Here is an 18,589-nt window from a genome sequence, read left to right on the forward strand (position 1 = left end):
TATTTGAAAGTCAAGAGTTACACAGAGGCAGCGGGAGAGGCAGACACACATAGAGAGGTCTTCCATCTGCTGGTTCAAATGGCTGCAATGGCCAGAGCTGGGCCAATCTGAAGCCAGGAGCCAGGAGCTATTTCAGGGTCTTTCATTAGGGTGCAGGGGCCCAAGGACTTGGGCCATCTTCTGCTGCTTTCCCAAGCCAAAGCACAGAGTTGGATTGGAAGTGGAGCAGCCAGGACTCAAATCAGCATGCCAGCACTCAAATGGGATGCTGGCATTGCAGGTGGTGGCTTTACCCACTATACCACAGCGCTGGCCCCTAAAATAATAAACTCAAAAAAAAAAAAAAAAAAAGAGAGAGAGAGAGAGAGAGAGTGAACAGATTCTCCCCAGAGCCTCTGAGGAATGTGGCCCCACCAAAGCCTTGATTCCACATTCTTCCTCCAGCCTGTAACAGACTACATTTCTGTTATGTGAAGCCAATAAGTTTGCATTCACTTGTTATGGCAGCCCTAGGAAACTAATACAAAATCTGCATTTGTTTTCTAAGACTTCTAAGAGAAGTTGCTACAAACTCGGTGGCAAAAAAAAAAAAAAAAAAAAAGAAAGAAAGAAAGAAAGAAAGAAAGAAAGAAAGAAAGAAAGAAAGAAAGAAAGAAGAAATTTAATTCCTGATAGTTCTGAAGACCAGAAGTTCAAAATCGAGGTGTCGGCAGGTCCCAGCATCCTCTGTAAGCTTTAGGGGAGCACTCTCCCTTGCCTCTCTCAGTTTTTGGTGCCCCACAAGTTTCTGGGTTGGGGGCTGCATCACTCCAGCCTCTACAACTTCACATTCTTCTCCACGTGTACATGTCTTCTCTCCCGTTAACCTGCACTCTCCCTATTAGCCCAAGACAAACGTCACCAAAAATAGTTCTCTCAAGTTCTAGTAATTGGGAGCAGCTGAAGGGCACAGCAGTTAGGATGCCACTTAGGACACTGGGCCGCACACATCTCATATAGGAGTGCCTGGGTTAGAGTTCCTGCCCTACTTCCGATTATAGCTTCCTGCTAACCCAACACCCTGGCAGGCAGAAAATAATGGCCCGAGCACTTGGGTCCCCACCACCCACATGGAAGACTAGATTTGAGTTGGCCCCAGTTTCAGCCTGGTCCAATCCCAGCTACTGCAGTCATCTGGGGAGTGAACCAGCAGAAGAAATTAACACACTCTCTCTCTCTGCCTCTCATGTAAATTTTTTTAAAAAATTTATTTTATTTTATTTAAGCGTGTTACAGAGAGAGGTACAGACAGACAGAAAGAGTTCTTCCATCCTCTGGTCACTCCTCTATTGGCCACAACAGCTGGAGCTGAGCCAATCCGAAGCCAGGAGCCAGGAGCTTCTTCCAGGTCTCCCACATGGGTGCAGGGGCCCAAGGACTTGGGCCATCCTCTGCTGCTTTCCCAGGCCATGGCAGAGAGCTGGAGTGGAAGTGGAGCAGCCGAGACTCAGACTGCTGCCCATGTGATTTGTCGATGCTGCAGTCCATGATTTAACCCACTGTGACATGGTGCCAGCCCCTAATATAAATTTTTAAAATTTAACCTAATACAGGTCATGCTACCATCTTTTTCAAAACCCACACCCTCCTCCAAAATTGAAAATGCAATTATAGATATGGATTATCCCTGAAACTATCACTTCAGCTTATGAAAAAGTTTTAGAAATATGGGAGTACTTCAAAAACTTCAGAGAAAATTTAGCTGAAAGATAGGTTATTTTGGTGTATAAAGGCTTATTCGTTTAATAATAAGGCTGAAATGCACTACCTTGAGAAGCGCTGAGCACCTAAGGCTGGGGTCATATAGGCAGAGACTTGTTGAGTATTATGCTTATCATAATAGACATTTTCCAGAAACTTCTGAACTACCTTACTAATACCACCCTGTCAATGTAGTAGACTGCAACCATGCAAATAAAGGATGGTCTACTTACATAATTGACTTTAGTTTTGTTTACAGTATTGAAATAAGCAACAGCTGACTTTTATTCCTGAGTGAAACCCAGGCCATAGCCTGGGGAGAACCAAGCCAAGGCATTCTGCTACCCCCTCACTGAAGCTCCCATACCACAGGGAGCTTTTTTCTTTTTTCCGGGATCCATCACTTTATTTCCAATGGGAGTGGCAGGGAGTGGCCTCCAGCAGCACACAGAGGCAGTCACACCAGCTATCCCCAAACAGCCCACGCCAGTGCAAGCCTGCACTCACACCATACTAGAGGGTCAGCTTTGGCTGGAGGAAGGGCAACTCCACCCAGCCCTATGGAAGGTGCACTCATCTGGACGGCCTTTATTACCACCAAGGAGTATTTCCTTCAGTTCCCACTTGGAAATGGGACAGCAAACCCCTGTCCAATGTCACACTCACAAAAAGGAGGCACATAGCTGCACACCCAGGATTCATGGGTAGACACACAAACAGCAGCACACAGGTCCCTACAGACACATACATGAGATACATGCCCTCCCAGACAGACAGATGTATGGACACAGCATGAACATGGTCCTACACAGTCATGACTTCTAAGTGCCTGGGGAAAGGGGTCATGGCAGGGAGTGGTGTACAGTTACCATCACTTCCCACACACAGTTAGTTATGCTCTGTATCTGTCCCCTGAAGGGAGGCTAACATCTCCCAACAACCATAAAACCTCTCCTGGATTATACCACTGTTCCTGCCACCTTGAAGGAGTACAGCAGGTGCTGAGGGAGTCGACAGGCCCTTTTACAAGCACAGGATATCATCTTGAGAAAAAGAAAACTGTTGATTACAAAAGCAAATTTTTCCCAAGCATCTTTAATACTTCACATCACATGCCATAGTAAACTAACTTTTTCAATGATTTTACTTCTGATGCCCCCTTTTTTCCATAATATTAACAACTACAATTCTAAATTAGATTTAGTATGAGTTCAGCTTCTAATTAGGTCAAAATAAAGTCAAAGGAGTATAGATGTACAATTTAAACCCTCAGGCTAAAATCTCAGACACAGAATTTTGACTCTGAGTTTTCTCCAGTAACAGAACACTAATTAAAGCAGGAGTGTTTTCATGTGTGAACTCTCAAGTCAGACTTTTCCCTTATGATTTCCTTTTGGCTTTAAGTAAGTTTTTTTTTAAAGGGGAGGGGGGTAAGCATGACACTCCTCAGTATTCTCCATTCATGTTCCTGTAAAGGAATCAAATCCCAAAGTGAATTGGAAAAAGTGAAGAGAATAATAAACAGCAACTTCCTTGATGGTTCACAGAGAGTGAGTTCTCTAGGACCATTCAGCCACCATGTCCACCCACGACATGTTGTGGACAGCCATTCAGCCACAGGCAGCTGTTTCCTGTATTCTGTTAAACACCACACACACACACACACACACACACACACTCCCAAAGCCAACTGCCATGGACCACAAGGCTTCCATCTCTCAAACCCAGCTGTCACAGAGGAGTGCCAACCCTTAGGTAGAGCTAGCTTCACATGGGTAAGCAGGAGACGGCTAAGCAGAATTTGGAGAAATAACAAACTCAAGGTATGGATGTGATTATGCAAACATCAAGAGATTGATTTCCCCATTTGCACACGGATAATTGTGCAGTTATATGCTTTGTTACATGGAGAACAGATGGAAGCAACAGAGCTGATCCTCAGCTTCCTGTACCCCTGGAAACCTTCACACACTTTTCAGGTGTTGGAGGGAAGAATGAGACCTCATTAGAATCAAACCAACATGGATTTCATATTCATCTCCTACTATTTGAACAAGTACAGAAAAGTAACAGCTATCTAGAAGTTTGATCCAAGTTCTGTTCTTTAATCAGCCCACCCACTTTTAAAGCCTTCACTGAGAAAATCAGGAAATGTCATTTTCCTCTGCTTCAGAATGGGACTGGTGAGAACTGGGAGTTATGTCCCTCCTGGTTATTATAGCTTGGAAAATGCTCTGAAATCTTTGCCTTAAGAGAAAGAGCTGACTCACCAAAATAAGAAAGACCCTGCTGACTGCCATTTTGTGAAGTGACTGCACCAACAGCAACCCAGGGAAAAAAGCACAAATATGCAATGAGTCTACCGTGGTCAGGAAAGCAGAGCTGGGTGCCCTGAGACAAGCTGAGATTCTGACATCCAATGGGAAAGGAGGTAAAAACTGACTTTGCCATTTACTGCCTGCTGGCTTTGGGCAACATCTTGAATCCCTCTGCTCTCAGTTTTGTTACCGAAAAGATCTAAAAGACCATACGGTGGAGAGTGAAAGAAAGTTAACATGGCCAGCACAGTCTCCAGCTGTGATACCCTGTAAACTCTGCATACATTTTACTCACAAACACTGCTGGTGTCATTTCTAGTTATTACATGAATGTGCTGCTGTTATTTTACTAACCTGGAATCTTTTTTCTAATTATAAAATATACATGTTCTTTTCTGAACATTTATGGAGTACACATCAGAAGAAAATAAAGAGCACCTATGAGCTTGCCATCTATAATGACCACTATTAATATTTCTGTGTGCAGCCTCTGTCCATGTGCTGGGTCTCTCTGTCTCTCCTTCTCTACCACACTTACATTTTTAGGATTGCTGTACTTACCCACTGTTCATTTAATTATCTAGCCTTTCCCTTAGGTCTATTTTCCTGGGTCACTGAGTATACCCCCATGACATAATCTTAAGGGCTGTACAGTCTCCCATTATTTAATTACACCATCACTGACTAACCAATATAAAACTACTCTTTTACCTCAATTTTTACATGTTAAACTGCAACATGAAAATGAAACATTCAGCAGGGCTGCAGGACCAGGCCCCTGACAATGAAACCTACACAGTGTCTATCTTGTACCAAGAAACCTCAATAAGAAGCTGTTAACGTCCATAGTAGGAAAGGACAGGCTCCCCCTGTCTGTATCCTTGTCCTCACCTGGATTTTTCAAATTAATTTATTTATTTGAAAAGCAGAGTTACAGAGAGGCAGAGAGAGAGAGAGGCAGACAGAGAGAGAGAGAGAGAGAGGTCTCCCACCTGCTGATTCACTCCCTAAATGGCCACAATGGCCAGAGCTGGACTAATCCAAAGCCAGGAGCCAGAAGCCAGGAGCTTTTTCCAGGTCTCCCACATGGGTGCAAGGGTCCAAGCATTTGGGCCATCTTCCACTGCTTTCCCAGAGCATAGCAGAGAGCTGGATCAGAAGAGGAGCAGCTGGGACTAGAACTGGCGCCCGTATGGAATGCTGGTACTGCAGGCAGCAGCTTTGCCCACTATGCCATAGTGCCAGCCAGGTGGATTTTTTTTGTCTCCATCTATGTCTCTGGTAAGCACTTTCCACTTTTATGCACCAAGCTTGCCTGCAACTTACTGATGCATCACTGCAGAAAAGCACCCTTACAAGACATAATCGTGCCCAGAAAAGTCAACGTACAGGGACCGGCGCTGTGGTGCAGTAGGTAAAGTCACTGCCTGCAGTGCCAGCATTCCATGTGGGCACTGGTTTGAGTCCTGGCTGCTTCACTTCCAATCCAGCTCTCTACTATGGCCTGAGAAAGCAGTGGAAAATGGCCCAAGTCCTTGGGCCCCTGCACCCACGTGGGAGATCCAAAAGAAACTGGCTTTGGATAGGTGCAGCTCCAGCCATTGCAGCCATCTGGGGAATGAACCAGTGGATAGAAGACTCACTCTCTCTCTCTCTCTCTGCCTCTCTGTAATAGTGCCTTTCAAATGAATAAATAAATCTTTTTTTAAAAAAATCAATCTACACTGTTTGTGCTTCTTACTCTTCTCTCTCCAACTCAGCATGAAGTGCTACTCACTGTCATAAATACATATCATTTGGGAACATTTAGGCAACCCCTTGAGTTTTGTACATTCTTCAAATATTTCTAACATTTGGCACTCTGCTCAATCCTCCTGTTAAACACTTGTATGTCCACGCTAGAAGATGCAGCTTAAGAGGGACGGGCCTGTGTATACACATGTGCTGGTTGATAAACTCTCTAAATGCTTAAGAGTACTTTGCAGCCAACAGCTTTATAAGTAGATAGAAATCACATTTACATACAATATTTGATGATTTTATATATACAAAGGGTTTTCCCAAAATTCATGGAAGTTTATATTATGTAAAAACTATACATTGAGGCCGGCGCTGTGGCGCAGTGGGTTAAAGCCCTGGCCTGAAGCACCAGCATCCTGTATGGGCACCAGTTCTAATCCCAGCTGCTCCTCTTCTGATCCAACTCTCTGCTATAGCCTGGGATAGCAGTAGAAGATGGTCCAAGTCCTTGGGCCCCTGCACATACGTGGGAAACCTGGAAGAAACTCCTGGCTCCTGGCTTCAGATCAGCGCAGCTCTGGCCATTGCAACCATCTGGGAGTGAACCAGCAGATGGAAGACCTCTCTCTCTCTCTCTCTGTCTCTACCTCTCTCTGTAACTCTGTCTTTCAAATAAATAAAATAAATCTTTAAAAAAAAACTATACATGAATTTCAAAATGTTTTACATCAAAATAAACTTAACTTTAAATTTCATCTTCTAAGAATGTTCTAAACTTCTTACAATAATTATAGATACTCAAAACAAAACAACCCACTCAGTATCTTTAGCATTTTTATAGATGGAATATATATGTATATATTATTTATAGGTAGAATGTACATTATATGTATGTGTGTACACACATATGATTTCCAAAAAAAAACTCAGTCTCTTGAGTTACACATTCTCTGAGCAGTTATCATAATTAATTAAATACATTTATATGGATTTTTAGATGAAGATCATTAAGCCAACTTCTGTCTGGTTGGGAAATAGTAACTGCATTTGCTAAGTGCCCCCATCCCTTCTACAATGCTGCAGTGAACTAAAGACCTCTGGCAATCATAGATTTACAACTCAGCAAGATTAAACAATTTACTGTTATTTATGACAGCCAAGCTGGGTCCTCCGTATTATATTCCACATTAACATCTGTCACTTTACATTTGGGAGATCCTGTCCAAAAAGAGATTATGCCTCCTAAGCAAACATTCAGCAGGGCTGTAGGAACAGGCCCCTGACAAACATCCTGACAAAACACTTGAAAGCATCATGAACACCCACAGCTGTGCATTTGCAGACCACTCAGTAGATTAGTGTGGAGCCTCTGCCCCTGCTTGGTCTGTTCCTCTAGGTATTCTCTCACATGGCCCAATCCATTAGGTTTCAAAATCCTCATGAAATGAGTAGAGATTGAGAGCTGGCCTCACTAGGGGGCAGTGGGGCAGCCACTGGGGAAAGGAGGTTTGTTTTTAACAGAGCTTGAGTCTCACAAAGGTTTAAGACAGAAAGGAATGGCATTGGCTCAGTCCATTCTAAACAGGAAATAATGTATGGAACCATGCCAATAAAGTCCTTTAGGGTGAGTTAAATTCTGTATGGGAGCAGCTGCTCAAGATGAGTGGTAGGGTGTGCGTGCAAGTATGTTTCTGTGTGCATGAGTGTGTAATATGTGTGTGTGTTCTGGAGGTGGGGAAGGGTCATGCCTTCAGCATGACAGAAAACTGTCAAAGTCAAGCAGGACAATCATGGTCATATCAACAGGCCCCAAGATGAAAACACATAAAGCTACCAAGATGAAAACACATACATACCCTTCTTTTGTTTTAATCAGAGCAAAATTCCTCAGTCATAATACTGTTATATGAATAAACAAAATAATTCAATTTAACCCATACCACACTGAGTCCTGCCAATACTCTGAAAGATGTAGGGGAAAGAATTAGCACTTTCCCTATTTTTACAAATGAAGAAACAAGTTCCTGGAGGCTAAGTGACCTCCCTTGGTCACACAGGTTGCAAATGGTGGGATCACGACTAAAAACCAGAGTGCCTTTTTTCTTCCCTATTCTCTACCTATGTGCTCTAATTATGAAAACAATGCATATATGATTTTTCAATCAAGAGGAGTAAGTACAGAAGAAAGGAAGGATTCTCCTCTCCTCCACCAAACACACACACAGACTTACATCCACCACTGACTAGAGTATGTTCTTGCAACCCTAATTTCTATACCTATATCATTTTCATGGAAATTGGATCATGACACATACAGTACTCCCTTAACTACTTTTTTCATCTAACGAGCTGTCATTCATATCATGGTCATGTTACAAACAGACCCAATTTCTTTGTGGATTTTAATGGTGTTCATTGCTTGGCTATGCCATAATCATGTACCTGTTTTCTACTACTGAACACATAGATTGTTTCTGAGTTTTTCTTAGCACAGTGCTTCAATGACTAGTCTTCTACCTAAATGCCTGCACATTGATGCTAGGATATCTTACAGGACATATTCTTAGATTAAGGGACCCTGAGTTATTGGAAAGGTATGCTATTAACTTTTACATACACTGCCAAACTGATTAAAAAGCTGTATCAATCTCATTTCCACCAACCATTTACAAATGTGACAATTTTTCAACATTGAACTCCAAGCATTTTCAATTTTTTACTTAATAAATAAATGGGCTGTTTTTACTCTTATTTCCTTGTTTATTAATGGAGTTGGTTACATTTTCAAGTTTGTTGTACTTACTGACAATGTACTGAATAGTCTGAGCTTCCTTATTGATTTGGAAGAGATTTTTGTATGTTGTAGATAATAATCATTTGTTGTAAAACTCTCTTCTCAGTATCTTCAGAGATCTGTCAAATGAACTCTGATCCTCTGGTTTCAGAGTCCTCTCTCTTTCCATTAGAAATCCCTAAATACTGAACGAGATATCCCTAGCTAAAAACCAGGACTCTTATTAAAATAGTAGAAAGGCAATAACTAAATAATATATTTGTAAAAGTACCTAACAGTACAGAGTTAAAAGGGGGAAGGAAAAGTAAAAAAAAAAAAAAATCCATGTCTTCAGGCTAGAAAGTTCTCTAGGGTTCCTGAAAATTCACTCACCATACAAATGGCAGACATTACTCCAAAAGGTAATATCACTGAAAATTTAATAGATGAAAGTTGAAATCAAAGAATTTTTATTTTACCAACTCTTATGTATGTTCTATATCCCCTCTTACTTACAACTGAGAGAGTCAAATCAAATTAAAGGACCTAAAATTTTCCCTTTGGCTATCAACATACAAGCAGTACTTGTAACAAGTAGAACATACTGGCCAATTCCTGATTGTTTTCAAATTAGCTCTCAAAGCTATAGGCTGAAACAGAATCTTCGACACTAAAACTTCTGGGCAATATGGATCTATTTTTTCCTGCTTATCATTCCCAATATTGTTCAAATTGTATTATAGTACTTGGTTATGTGACTATTGTCTAACAGAAGAGCATCCAGGGTACAAAATATTTGAGAGTTAAGGTTGATGGATCCAATATCTATGCTTGGACTCTTCCAAAAGCAAGTTCCAACTTCTCGTCCTCAAATCTGCACAGAAACTAATAAACTTGCAGAGTTCACAACGAGCTCAAAGAGAACAGATGTTTTATAGAAAATTCTTAGGGCAAGTTTCACACATAGTGTTGCCGATGTGTGTCTGCCTTTTCAATAAACATCATTATGCTTTATCACAAGATTTAATAAAGCAGCTTAGTTAAAAATGCCATCTGGGTCTCTGGACACATTAAACAAAAGCTTAAAATAACCACCCCAGCAACTGGGAGGGCCCAGCTGTTCCCAAAACCTCTCCCACTCCTTTTACTTCCCCATAAAAAGGGTGAATGAAGACTAGAGGTTAAAAGTGTCAAGAATGAAGAGACTCAAACATGAAGATAGATGGAGCCATGGGCTCCCTAAAGTTTGCCATTGCTGACATAATAGATCTTCTAATTGCACAATTCAGGGATGGGACTCATAAATGGAGGAAAGATAGAGTCACAGGAGGCCTTGAGAGTTTTGTGATGTATCACAAACCTGCCCTCCATAATGTCTGTATTATAGTAGCCTGATCCATTCCCTTACTCCATAAAGAACACCAGCAGAAAATATATTGCAATCTCAACTGAGTTCTTTTTCCTTCTAGAGTCATGATCTTGAGCTATCCACCTCTAGTTTTTCAGATCCATTCCAGGAAAGATCTCCTAGGTGCTGACGTGCATGTTTTCCCCCTTTCTCTCCTTCTTCAGCTCTCACTACTTCCTACCTACTACTAACTTGCTTCACTTCCAAAGCGGTTCTTTGCTTTGAGACCAAATCAAGATTTATTTCCCAGGATGTTCTGATAAATGCCAAACCAGGTATCTTCTCACTATTTGGAACAAACAGCTTTCCATGGCCTATTTGAATCAAACACCTAAGTATCTATCTTAATGACAACCCCAGGTCCTTTGATGACCCAGCCTTCCTCATACCATTAAATGTCACCTTCTTCCTCTCAAAGATTCACAAGACATTGACAAGTTCTTGAATCATGCAAGCTGTGCTGTACACTAATATCATCATTGCTAATCATCATATGGCCAGTGCAGTACATGGCTAGTCTTCAGATGGATTTTCTCTTGGCTAAAACTTGTAACACGACTACAGATTGTTTGTCAAGGGGCTCACAATAGGCATTAACATTTAATATATATAGTCAGATCATAATTATCTGAGATACACTCAGTTGATTGTAACAATACTCCTTTCTTAAAGATTTATATTTATTTGAAAGTCCGAATTACAGGGAGAGGGATAGAGACAATGAGAGATCTTCCATCTGCTGGTTCACTCCACATATGGTCACAATGGCCAGGGCTGGGCCAGGCAGAAGCCAGAAGCTTCATTCGGGTCTCCCCACATGAGTAGCAGGAGCCCAAACATTAGGGCCGTCTTCCACTGCTTTTCCCAGGCCATTAGCAGGGAGCTGGATCCAAAGTGGAGCAACTGGGACAAATCAGTGTCCATATGGGATGCAGGCATTGCGGGCAGCAGCTTTACCTGCTATGCCTCAATGCTGGCCTCCATAATATTCCTTTACATTTCTTAGTGCTACAGTTGTTACAAAATGTTGTCATACGCAGTCCTTTATTTAATTCCCAGGATAATTCAATGATGTTGTCATATTCAGTTTATAAATAAGGAAATAAGTAGTTTCTAGGTATTTCAAGAGGCTAAAGCATCTGCTCTCTGAGTTCTATGGCACAGCAAGAAACTGCTGAAACAAGACTTTTCCTACTGCACTTCATCACCTCCAAGGCTGAGTGAAAAGATGGTATAGTTACCACGTTAACTAATCTCTGGATTTGCCAAATGCATATTTATAGTATTTGGTGATCTATCTCTATTTATCCTCTGGTTGGTTTTGGTTATAACAGTCCAACTGCATTGTTTAAAACAAACATTTCCTTTTTTTTTTTTTTTTTTGAAAGGTAGAGTTAGACAGTGAGAGAGAGAGAGAGAGAGAGAAAGGTCTTCCTTTTCCATTGGTTCACCCCACAATGGCCGCTGTGGCTGGAGCACCACACTGATCTGAAGCCAGGAGCCAGGTGCTTCTCCTGGTCTCCCATGCAGGTGCAGGGCCCAAGCACTTGGGCCATCCTCCACTACACTCCCAGGCCACAGCAGAGAGCTGGACTGGAAGAGGAGCAACCGGAACAGAATCCGGTGCCCTAACCAGGACTAGAACAAGGGGTACCGGTGCCACAGGCAGAGGATTAGCCCATTGAGCTGTGGCGCCAGCCTAAAACAAACATTTCAAATGCTTAAAGAGCTGTGCTGTCCAGTATAGCAGCAACAAATCACTTGTGGCTATTTAAATTTCTATGTTAATTAAATAAATGCAAAATCCAGTTGTTCAGTCACACTAGATACAGTTCAAGGATTCAGTATACATAAGAGGTAAGAAGCTAGAACAATGGCAATTACAGAATATTTCCTGGGAAAGCTCCATTGGACAGTCCTGCTATACAGCATCGACTCCAGAGAAAGAAAGCTTTAGGAAAAGTCAAAAATATCTTAAAGCAGACATAGTGCTATCATCTGTCCCATATTAAAGGAGATTCAGGGGTGAAAAAAAAGATGAGGACAAGGAGGAGTACTATGGTTTGGCTACTTTGGATGCTGAATGTCTGCTGAAAGGTTTCATCTCCAAAGTTTTATGTTAATGGTACAAAAGGGGTGGAAGCTTAATCCAATTGAGTCTGAATGTGAGGCCTCAAGGAGGTGACTGGGTTCCATTAGGCCTTTGGGGTGGAACCCCTGAGATTGAATACCCGTGGCTTTGTAAGAGCCCCTTCAGACATAAAGTTTTGTTCCTTCATGCTACTTGATGCTCTGTGCTACCTCAGGACTCTGCCAGCAAGAAAGCCACCAGCAGAAGCCAGACCAATGAGGCTGCCAGATCTCAGAAGATGACTCTCCAAAACTGTGGGGTGGAACAAATCTCCTTCCTACATACATAGCTCACTATAGTCATTTTGTTGTGGTAATAAAAAGCTAATTCAGAGAATGCTCTTAGCAACAAGTAGATTCATTCAGAAAAGAGCTAAGACTGTAACCATTATGTTGTACTTCCTCTTAAACTATTGAAAAAATTAGAATAAATTGATCCATAAAGCACTTAAACCACTGCAGAGGATCTGAAACAGATGGAAATAGAAACAGGATATTTAAAAACTGATTACAAACTAAGCTTAATCACAACTAATTTAAATGATAACAATTACTCCTTTACACAGCAGTTATTTTTCTTTTGTTCTACAAACTATGACATAGCTTGCATCTTTAAAAGAGAACTAAAATACTTCTGAGCACTTTTTAGATAAGTTCACATAGCAACATAAAAACTACAAAAACAAGTTAAAAAGTTATCTATTCATTTATTCACTAATCTACTAAACTTAATATGTAAAAATCCAATCATCCATAGTGAATATTCAAAAAGTGAAACAAAAAGTATTTGTGGAGGTAGAAGTTTTATCAAATCCTTACTGTAAAAACTGATAACTTAAAAGAGAAGGAAATAAACAAACATTGTGCCTTTTCAGAAGGAACTATGTGTTTCAGGATAACCAAGTTGTTCAGTTTTGAGGAAGATGTCCAGTTTATAAGATATGCCAGCTAAAACAAGTAGAAGGGATTAGACAACTAGAAAAATCATCATTTTGAAACCCCTAATGAAATAATCAGCTCAGGCAAAGATCATTAATGAATGCTACAACAATTTGGGGAAGCTGTCAGGAACTAAATATGGACACAGTACAAAGTCCACCCCAAGGGCTATAGCTGGACCCAAGAGGGTGAGTGGGAATAATGTAGGATACAGTCATCTTGCATCACTAACAGTGAGACAACTGGAGACTATGTTTCTTAATTAAGATGTAACATGAATACAATCATCACCTATGAAATATTCCTATTTTTTAAAAAATTGACCCTGCATCTAATTAAACCTTACAGTGGGATAGAATGTTTGTGCCCTCCATCCCCAAATTTGTACATTGAAATCCTAAACTCCCACAGTAAAGACGGTGCTAGAAGTAGAGACTTTAGGGGTGATTAAGCCATAATTAAGTCCTCATAATTTGACTATTTTCATTATAAAGAACTAAACTAAGTTGTTTAAGGACTAAACTAGTCTGTCCCTCCACTACACAAAGACACACAGCAGAAAGGTACCATTCTATGAAGCAGGAAGTTGGTCCTCACCAGAAACTGAAACCATCAGTGTACTGATCCTGGACTTCCAGCTGCTAGAACTGGGAAAAAGAAATGTCTCTTGTTTATAAGCCACTGAATTCACAGTACTTTGTTCTAGCAGGCTTAACAGGCTAAGCTTTAGAATTAATTTCCTGTTAACAAGAACAAAAGGGGACAGAGTGAAAAGTTAGATGACCCCACAAAAGCAATCAGAAAATTCCAGAAAGGGAAATACTCTACAGTACAACTGACCTGGTTCTTCAACAATCCACACTCATTAATTAATCGAGGCGGTATATTCTAGATTAAAAGAAACAAGATAAATAACCAAATGCAATGTGTGTCCCTTGATCAGAAGAAACTAGTTTAGACAAAGCAGCTGTAAAAGATATTTCAGAATAATTAAGGCAATCTGAATGCAGAGTGGGTAATAAGTGAAATAAAGAAACCATTGTTTTGTTTGGGATGATGGCACTGCACTATATACAGAAAAATACTTTTATTTTTCTAGAGATCCGCATTGAAGCATTTATAGGCAAAAAAATAATTTTATTTAACATACTTTAAAATACTTTAGCCAAAAAAATGATAACATAAATAGAGCAAAATGCTTACAATCCAGGTTTTGGGCCTATGGTGCCATTAACTAAATTTCTCCGTTTTCTGAAAGTTTGAAAATTTCATAATAACATTTGTAAAATGCCAAGTTATAGAGGTATATGTTTGAAATGCATCCATTTCAAAATTTGTGAGACATCAAAACATAAATTACATAGTTTATTATCTTAAAATTTTCATTCTTCTGGTCTCTTTTGGCAATTATATAATCAAAAGTCAATTTCAGTTTTTCATAGAAAACCTGTCAATTTAACTTTTCCGATAGAAACCAAGATTTTTTTTGAGCGAATACAGCCTACCAGTCAGATTTGTTATATCAAAAAGAATAAATTCAAGTTTTCTACTTTTCAGAGATGTTTACAAATATCAACAGAATCCAAAAAGGTCAAAGCTTTTGGAATCAAACTTCATCATTCCTAAACCTAAGAAAGTATGACCAATCAGGTGACAAGTGCATCCTACCACTTTGAGTCATTCAAGATGGATGATGCTTATCACCACAGAGTCCTCCTAGCCCACTCTTCTGACTCCTCACTATTCTAACTGTTTGCATTGTTTTAGCACAGTTTCATCAGAAAGTGAACAGAGGCCGGCGCCGCAGCTCACTAGGCTAATCTTCCACCTTGCGGCGCCGGCACACAGGGTTCTAGTCCCCGGTCGGGGCGCCGGATTCTGTCCAGGTTGCCCCTCTTCCAGGACAGCTCTCTGCTGTGGCCCGGGAGTGCAGTGGAGGATGGCCCAAGTACTTGGGCTCTGCACCCCATGGGAGACCAGGATAAGTACCTGGCTCCTGGCTTCAGATCAGCCGCGGTGCACTAGCCGCGGCGGCCATTGGAGGGTGAACCAACGACAAAGGAAGACCTTTCTCTCTGTCTCTCTCTCTCTCACTGTCCACTCTGCCTGTCCAAAAATAATAATAATAATAATAATAATAATAAAATAAAAAGAAAGTGAATAGAAGTGGGAAACAACTTTAAAGCTGGCCATCTGGAATTCTGGAAACTGTCTCCCATTCCCTTGCATCATGCCTACCCCTCACAGAAATGTTACTTTCAGATTATTGCAGAGTTGGTGCTTCTAGGTAGATTTTAATCGCCTATTTTATATAACAACTGCTAGATTAAAGTTAACTCTATTTTAAACATATATTCACATAAGCTAAAAGTATCTCCTAGAATAAACTACAAAGTTAATAAAATGTGTGTATTAGAGAAAATGCATCAAGTAAGAGATTAAAGAGTCCTTATGGTCAAATGGACCAAAAATAATAAGGAATCATAATGATTTACTGATGCAAAGCAACAACTGCAGCTTCAAAAATATACCAACCCAGAATAAATACTGGACAGGCTGTGTTTCCCTCATGTTCTGGAAAAACTGGCCCACAAAAGAGTACAAAAAGCTATCACAGCTCTCCCAAGCCTCATTATCAACCATCATTCCACAGGAATAGCTTTGTCGGGAGAGAGTGAAAGATCGTTTGTCAACCTCTATGCAACTCCCTGATTTCAGCCAACTTTCATTGATCCCAAGGGAGGAGCCAGAGAGAAACCGAAGTCCTGTATCTCTGGCATCTTTACTCACTGAAGCTGAAAAGCATCCCCAACCCCCACACCAATGCCCTCAGGTCTCCCAATGGCTTCTGGCTATTTAAAAACAAACACCTTGTTCCCCAGGACTGAAACACTGAGAAGGGAGAAGACAATAGACAAACACAAACATGGACAATCCCAAAAGAAGAAGAAATAAGAAAATAAACAGGAGGAGGGGGAGAACCCAGAAGCCAGGTGATTGGTTTCACTTTTAGAGCTAGCCACACTCATTTACACGTCTGCAAAAGAGACTTCCCTTAAAGAAGTCTGGTGTTTGGCTGCAATAGCAAGGCTGGACTTAACTTTCTAAGGCAATGCTCCCTACAGACAACCCACAAACTCTGGAAGTTAGGTTGCCCTTCTGTGGCTGTCCCTCTTGCAGTCCTTGAAATGCTGCCAGATTTCGGGAGAGGGAGATGAGAGTATGGACGTGGACCAAAAGGTGCTTCCAGGTATAGGTAAGGAAGAAAGGGAGCAGGAGACAACCCCAGGTCTAAGGAGTCAGACTCAAACACACTGCCGAGGTCATGAGAGAAGGGAGAGGAAACAGGGATGAAGACAGGGTGAAGAGGCATGAAATGCGGTCAAACGCCAAAAGGCATCTTGGAGCAAAGTTGGGGATCGCTTTAACAAAGCCACTGGGAATCTCATTTCAGACCACTTAGAGATACCTCTGCTTCCTGGGAACTCAAACTTAGAGCCCAGGCTGTACAGCATCAAGCAAATGATTCTGCTCATTCTTACACTAACCAAACTCATCAATGAACAATGCTAAGGTGATAACCAATCAATGATATTAAAATCCTTCAGGGTTCACTCCTGCCAAAGGTCAGGGATCCACACTGGTGTTTGTGTGTGTGTGTTCTGAGACAACGCCACTGTTCGGTCTGCCAGAGCCAAGATGGGGAGGACAGGAAGATCGCAAAAAGCACACAAAGAAAAAACAAAGCTTTGTTGGGATCCCAGGAAAGAGGTCTTTTGGGGAGGGGTGGGCCATGAACACGGTTGGACAATGTCTAAAAGCTGTGGTGGGACCAAAAGGGATGGGGGAGAGAACGCCAAAAAGAAAATGAGCAGGTGCGGGACATGGACAGAGCTGGGCAAGAGTTCAGGCTGCTGTCGCAGGTTCCAGTCGCCCCGCAGGGCTCAGAGAAGGGCAGGGCCCCCTCAGGGCTTTTCTGCTGACGGAAGCCTGGAGCCTGGAGGGAGAATGGCTGAGCCAGGGTGGGGTGGTGTCTCACCAATGGGTCAACAAGTGGCAAGGGGGATGTGGGCGCGCGGGTCACTCACCCCGTTGGCTGCGGCCATCTGCACCACGATCTCTGTGGCTGCCCTGCTGAAGTACCTGCCATCGCTGCCCACCACCATGGTGCAGCCCTGGCGGTCGCGCAGGTCGATGGACGATAGCACACTCTGGATGAAGTTGGGCAAATAGTTGCGCTGGCCTTCGAAGAGACCGGTGGGTCGCCGCAGCCCCCCGCCGCCGGTCGGCCGCTGGTCCTCGTAGGGCGCGGTAGGCACTGTCAGCACCGGGATGGGGCTCCCCTCCATGGCGCCTCCTGGCAGGTTCTGCCGCGCGGCTCCGGGAGCCGGGAAGCACTGAGCAGCCCGCGGAGCCCCTCACTGGCCTGGCGGTGCGCTGGGACTCCGCCCTGCGCCCGGCCCCCTCCCCAGCCAGCCAGCGCCCTGCGCCCTCCCACGGCTCCAACCACTCCTCCTCCCTGCGCGTCCCTCACTGTGTCCCTTGCTGTCCCCACCAAGTTTAGCCTCTTTCTATAAAGTTTTCTCCTGCCTAGCTTCTTCGCAGGCGGATCGCCCGAGGTGGCCCTAGGTTTCTTCCGCCAGCTGGAGTCACTTTCAGGGTGTCCCAAAAGCCCGCCTGTGACGCCAGCAACCTTGTCCCCTGCGGCAGTTCCAGCGATCGATCGCCTCTCCTCAGCCCGCCTCGGGAGAGCTGGAGCGCACTCTGGGGTCCTCTTCAGCACCCCAGCCCTCTCCCCTCCCGCGGCAGCCCTCTCCCGGTCTCTCTGCGGGGGAACAGTTCAAGCATGCAAGTTTCTCTTTTGAACAAGGACAGGGAGGGAGTTGGGAGGCGGCTGAAACCTTTTGCCATCAGAGAACAAGCCCTCGCCAAAAATAACCCTGGAAAGGCGAGCTGAGAATTGTTATCTTCTGCCAGGGCTGAAATCGGAGGCTGGGCGCTGCGTGTGTCTGGTGTGCACACACACCCTCTGAGAACATTTGTTGCAGGGAATCACACTGTCAGGCCCTTCCAACCAGCAGGTCCCACCCCAGCAGTCCACACTTGCCCCAGCCTCTCTCAAAGCACGATGGTTTGCAATATGATTTTTTTTTTCACTTGCTTGATTGTTGTAAGTACAGCAGCAGCAAACAGACACATCTTTCCTTCGTGTCCTTCTCCCCCTTCCTACCCAGCTCCTGTTCAGAAACGGGGCTGTCTCCACTGTGTCTGTCCACACTGTTGGACTCTTGCCCAGATTAATCCCTTTTACTAGAGGAGGCTAAAACCCTTTATGAAGTCCTACCAGGAAAGAATGAGAAAAGCCACACTGAACAAGAACAGGGTATCCACTACTACATCTCATTTTTGCTTGTAAGCACTGGAGATTTTCTGTCTTCTCTCCATAAAACTGGCCTAAAATTCAAAACCAAGACATACTCCATAGAAAATAGGAGCGAAGGGAGAAGAGATTAAAAGGATAAAACCAAAAAAGAGAAGAAA

The 18,589-nt window shown here is 42.7% G+C and overlaps 1 protein-coding gene across 1 annotated transcript in view; it reads right to left on the reverse strand.

Moving 5' to 3' along the window:
* Nucleotides 1-17,921, reverse strand: part of PGM5 (phosphoglucomutase 5) — a 224,886-nt gene extending 206,965 nt beyond the window's left edge. Inside the window, exon 1 of the mRNA XM_002708190.5 lies at nt 17,137-17,921. Within this exon, the coding sequence (XP_002708236.1) occupies nt 17,137-17,397 (261 nt within the window). The 5' untranslated portion in view covers nt 17,398-17,921. The remainder of the gene's footprint in view (nt 1-17,136) is intronic.
* Nucleotides 17,922-18,589: the final 668 nt, after the last annotated feature.

Source organism: Oryctolagus cuniculus, chromosome 1, assembly GCF_964237555.1.
Source record: "Oryctolagus cuniculus chromosome 1, mOryCun1.1, whole genome shotgun sequence".
NCBI classification, from domain to species: domain Eukaryota; kingdom Metazoa; phylum Chordata; class Mammalia; order Lagomorpha; family Leporidae; genus Oryctolagus; species Oryctolagus cuniculus.